General features: G+C 55.7%; 1 protein-coding gene across 1 annotated transcript; it reads right to left on the bottom strand.

Moving 5' to 3' along the window:
- Positions 1-1,012: 1,012 nt before the first annotated feature.
- Positions 1,013-2,164, bottom strand: VDBG_09748 (conserved hypothetical protein; the record flags this gene model as incomplete). The annotated part of the gene is made up of 3 exons (XM_002999982.1): positions 1,013-1,645; positions 1,720-1,915; positions 1,971-2,164. 3 exons carry the CDS (start codon positions 2,162-2,164, stop codon positions 1,013-1,015), a joined length of 1,023 nt encoding a protein of 340 aa, XP_003000028.1.
- Positions 2,165-5,045: the final 2,881 nt, after the last annotated feature.

The following is a 5,045-nucleotide window of genomic DNA, read 5'->3' as shown; positions in this document are numbered from 1 at the left end:
AACTTTCCATGCTGAAATGAGTGTGACTCTTGCCTTCCTGTGTCTTTGCGGTTTTGTCCAGGAGGAGGAAGAGAAATGTCATTTAAAAAAGAAATGCCATCTAGAAAAAGATGGCCACTCAGAAAAAAATTGTCATTGAGAACAGTGTGATCGGTCATCTCTTCGAATTTCGTCAATGCTAGCTATCGCACCATTCTCCGAGTCCCACGAGTCGATGAAGGTGATCGCACAACAGAAGCGCTCACACCGGCCACACTAAAAATAAAACTGCACATGCAGCCGGACTGTAGCCAAGAACCGTATCAGGCTCGCAGGAAGGTCACCATTGCTGCTTCGCCATGGCGATCCCCCCTTTCGTCAGTGAGGCTCGGGGATGGCGCCGCAGCACGTTGGGTAACATGGAATGAACCTTAACACTAACGCATCTCCATCTTAGCCGATTGACGGAGCAGCTACGCAGCCTTCACTCTAAAACATCGACCGACATACATCCCATGGCCTCACGTATCGTCCCCACGTGTCTTCGTGTTAGGCACCGCTCGAGGCGCAGCGCCTTGGCGGAAACACTTGATCAATCATCGTCCGCAGCCAGGGAGAAGCGATGGAAATGCCTCATGTACAATTGTATGTATTCAGTAATGAGCAAGAAGAAACACTTTGAAGCCAAGAAGAATGTCACGTATTGATCCTAACGCCGATCCAAAGGGACAAGTATAACCTCGATAACGCTCTTCGTAAACGGAACCCAAATGATGTTGTAAATGTTGTCGTGAAGCGAAAGAGATGAAAGTATTGTTGAAACGAGAGAAAGAAATGGGGTATATCCATCACCAACGTAACCAAAACAGCAAGCCTCCCCACACAACCCCTCCATAGGTCCAACTAACCCTTTCTCTCCGTATAGCTCAGGTCTTCAAACTCAATCGTTGGCACGGGCGGGCGCTGCTGCTTGCTGCGGCCATTGCGGATCACTGCTGGTGCGCTGCCTGTGATGACCCAGCAGCGCCCCTTGTCACCGCTTTGGCGATGGGGACTGCCTTCGATGATGCTGGTGCTGTGTCTGGGCGTGGTGCTCTTCCTCGTCGTATTCGTCCCAGCTCTGGCACGGCCACCAGCCGTGCGAGCTGCCCCAGCTCGGGGCGCGGCCTATCGAGTCGCTCAGAGGTCGGGCGCTATCCAGCGTCCCACCAGTAACAATGACACCGGTGCTGGAGCTCGAGACGGAACTCGCACTGCTGACGCTGCGGTGTGGCGAAGGCACCGCATCAACCGCCCCTTTGTAAGCGTGCTCGCCGGACATGCGGCGCTCTCGCTCCATCATGTATTGCTCGAACTGTGTATCTCGCTCATTGTTGTAAGAAGACCCGGCGCGACCGATGGAAGTCAAAGATGCCGGGGCTTCGGTTTGGCTCTGGTAAACGGCAGCAGGGTTGTGAATCGACGAGCCGGAGAAGCGGCGCAAGGAGCTCTCGCCCAGGGAAGCAATGGACAGGCGACCGCTCTTCGAAGCCGTTCGCTGCTGGTTCTCCAGGTCGTTGTAGCCATATGCCTTAATGTTGACGGGATAGTGGTAATCGTCAAAGGAAGCCAGGCGACGATAGGTCATGATGGAGTAAATCGTCGGTATCAGGATGGCGACGCTGAGCTGTTAGGCAAGAAAAGCAAATGGTAAGAAAAGAGGTCTGCTTACATCAGGATAGAGTCCATGACAAGGCCAACCAAGCTGTAGTGGCGGTCCTTTCTCTGAGTGTACATGACCACATCGACGGACATACCGCCACAGGCGCAAACCGTTTTGACAACATTGGTCGCCACCATAGTCCATGGTGTAAGCGTCTCCGCGCCGAGCTTGACGAACTCGATCAGTGTGAGGATGAGAACGATGAGCGGCAGGCCGAGATTGGTGATCTTCCATCTGCACCTTGTTAGTCAAAATACACGGCGAGTAGCGGCTGGGTGTCGAGACGCACACTAGCTCCGTGGCTGGAACATTTCCGCCCTTCTTCTTATCTTCCTCGTACTCTCGAACAGAATGGGCCAGTCTCCACGAAAATAGTCCAATGGTCGCCAGGAGCAGAGATATCTGTAAGACCCAGCACGGCAGCAAGATGGCCATGCGCCACTTTGCCCGCCCAAACTGGGCCTGTTGCCGGTGTAGAACCATGTTTGTTGTGTCGCGGGTCTCAGTCTTCGGTCTCCAGTGTCCAGAGGTCCGGCCTCAGGTGTCTCAGTTCGTTCTGGCGGCTGCTTGCAGTTTTGGCCCCAAGGAGCGGCCCCAGTTGGGGGCTTTCGAGTCTGTTATAAGTCGCAGTCCGTCCTAGAAACGTCCTAGATGGACAACATATGCACCGGTACTCGGCACGACGCTAGCGGGGATGAGAACAGCGGAGTCGGGATGTGGCTGTGAAGTTCGCCGTTGGGTCGAGCCGTAGGGGGGGTGGACCAGCACTGCACAGATGCCGCGTCAAGCTATATAAAGACTACCTCACAATGACGGGATGAGACCCCACGTAGCCTTAAGAGCCAAGGGGCCCTAGAAGCCTAGAAGGAGAAGGCAAAATGATGGTTTGGACGGCGTGCGCCAGGGTCCTGGATCGCTCAGCCTCCGAGCCTTCAAGCCCTCATGCCCGAAACTTCCTACATGCGCTGCCCAGGGATGACCATCAAGCAGGCAACCAGACGGGCGAGCGGTGAGATGCGGCAGCCACGATGACTGGATTTGCTCTGCCCTGTTCATCCATTGCACTGGGCGCCGCATGCTGGGATCAGGACTGGAGTGGGAAATTACCCAATGGCCGGTTCGGGGAGGCGGAGACAAGCGGGTCGTCCAAGCTCGTGGTTGGTGTCTGTTGGCCGACTCACGATGGTTTGCAGATGTGACGAGCTGAGCGTGTTGGTATTTGGCAGTGCGCCTAGGTGGCTTGGGGCTGAGTTCGCTTAGTCGCCAGTGAGCATTCTTGATAGCTCCGACAAGCCCACCACCACCACCGAAACTACCGTGAATGGAATCACGTTGAGCGAGGCTCCGAACTCGTCGTCGGCTTTCTTCTTCGAGCCTGCATTTCGTCCTTGGACTCATCTGCGGAAGGATCTTGTTGCGCGTTTCGAGCGTCTCATCTCGCTAGGAGACAAGCGCCCGTAGATGACAGGAGCCCACTCTCTTCCTGAAGGATTCTGTTCGGGACCGACGGTCTGGTAAGCTGGTCCGGCTTGAGTCGTCCAGGGGCTTTCAGTCGCCAGATCGTCAGAGCAGGCTTCGTTGCAATTGGCAGCACCCTTGGCTTGTTGGCAGCATCAGGGTGCAGGCGACATTGGGGACAGAGCTCTGACGAGACGAGTGAACAAAGTCACGGAGCCAACGGAGCCTCCAGCGATCCATGCGTCAAGACAGGGCTGACTGGGTGGGGAGCACATTGAGAATCCGCCCCAGCATGGAGCTAATTTGGGTGACGGGTTCCTGAGAGGGGCCCTAGCGTTTGAGCTCCCATACTGGGGCTGAGCTGCTGGCTGTCGGTCGGGTCATTCCTGTCCGCCAGTGAGGCATTTGCTGGCGTGTGGGCTGAGTCGGACGTTGCCAGAAGCAAAGCTGCGAGAGGTCAGCGAGAGCTTCAACGATTCGATGCCTGGGATGTCGTGGAACGTCCTGCGGCGATGATGAATCGCCTTGGTGAGGTGGTCAGCAAGGAGGCGCGTCTCGATGATGCTTTAATGGAGTGCCAGGAGTGCCAATGTGGAGCGGCTGTGGATGGGAAGAGGGGTCGAGGGGAGCTTGGGGAGATCGACTGGAAATCCAGGGTCTCTCGGTGCAGCCCAAAGCCAATTGGTCCAGCCATCGGGGGGTGACACTTGTGGCGAGTGCGTGTGGCGTGTATGTGGCGAGTGGACGTGGCGCAAATCGAGATGTGGCTTGACGTCGTTGATGGTCATCTCAGGGGCTTCATCATGAGCAGCACATTTCGTCGGTTGACTTGTCCATCTGGGGGTCATGGAGATGCCCATTCCCTTGTCCCTATTTCACGGCGTCTTCATCTTGTTCTCATCTCACGGTGTCTCCTTGTTGCATCAATGATCAGTCATTTGCGACAGGTCAGGCTGCCTGGTCTCGGCATGCCAAGTCAAAGACCAACACTCCAGGCCAAGCATGCAGCCAACCGTCAATGCGAGCACATACACCACCATCGATGTTTCCTCTCACTTCATCTCGCAGCGACGAAGCAGCTGATGCTCGCCATCACCAACACGCCCCCAACACCATATCAAGCAGGGCTAGTAACACGAACAGCCTGGTTCATCACGCTGCGACAGTGCAAAAAAGTGGTGGGCCAGTCGGCACATCGCCGCGTTCAATTTAGATAATAACTTGTCTGCCCAGGTGACGAGAAAATGATCACGTCGTCACCTATTCCCTCTCACAGGGGGTTCGTCCCGCTTTCCAAAAAATACGCTCATTGAATAAGGTCCTGCCAGTAGTACACAGCTTACTTCGTTTCCTTGCCGAATCCCGTGCACGTGGGGTTTCGTTCTCGTCGCCCCAGATTGTGCATCTACCGGGCCGCGGCAGGCTCGACGACGACTTCCGCCGCGTTGAAGGGCACAATGTTGCCGTTGGCGTCGGCCATGGCAGGCGCCGAGACGTCGACGGTGGAGGCCTGGCGAGGCACGAGCCCTGTTTGATCTGTTAGTTTGACTGTGCAACATGGCGACCCCCCTGGGAATGTTTCGAGGACGTACTGTTGTGCCTGGAGCCAACAGAAGCGGCCTGGACGGCGGCGACAACGGCAAGGAGAGTGACGATGGAGTACTGCATGGTTGCGATTGATGGAGTGGATGTCTGACGAGACGGTACTGGTTGATTTCGCGAGGTTGTTTCAGAGAATGTCGGCCGGCGACGGGCAAGTAAGCTTTGATCAAAGAAGAGAAGAGACGAAAGGGAGTGTTAATGGCTGGCTGGCTGAGAAAGGAGAAGCTAGAAGGAAGGAGGAGGAGAGAGAGGCCGGCGTATTTGTACGCGCCTGGTGTAGTCGTCTCATGAATGGTGACGTCCG

The sequence above is a fragment of the Verticillium alfalfae genome, genomic scaffold (assembly GCF_000150825.1).
Source record: "Verticillium alfalfae VaMs.102 supercont1.16 genomic scaffold, whole genome shotgun sequence".
Lineage (NCBI taxonomy): Eukaryota > Fungi > Ascomycota > Sordariomycetes > Glomerellales > Plectosphaerellaceae > Verticillium > Verticillium alfalfae.
This window is presented reverse-complemented; position numbering and strand designations above follow the sequence as displayed.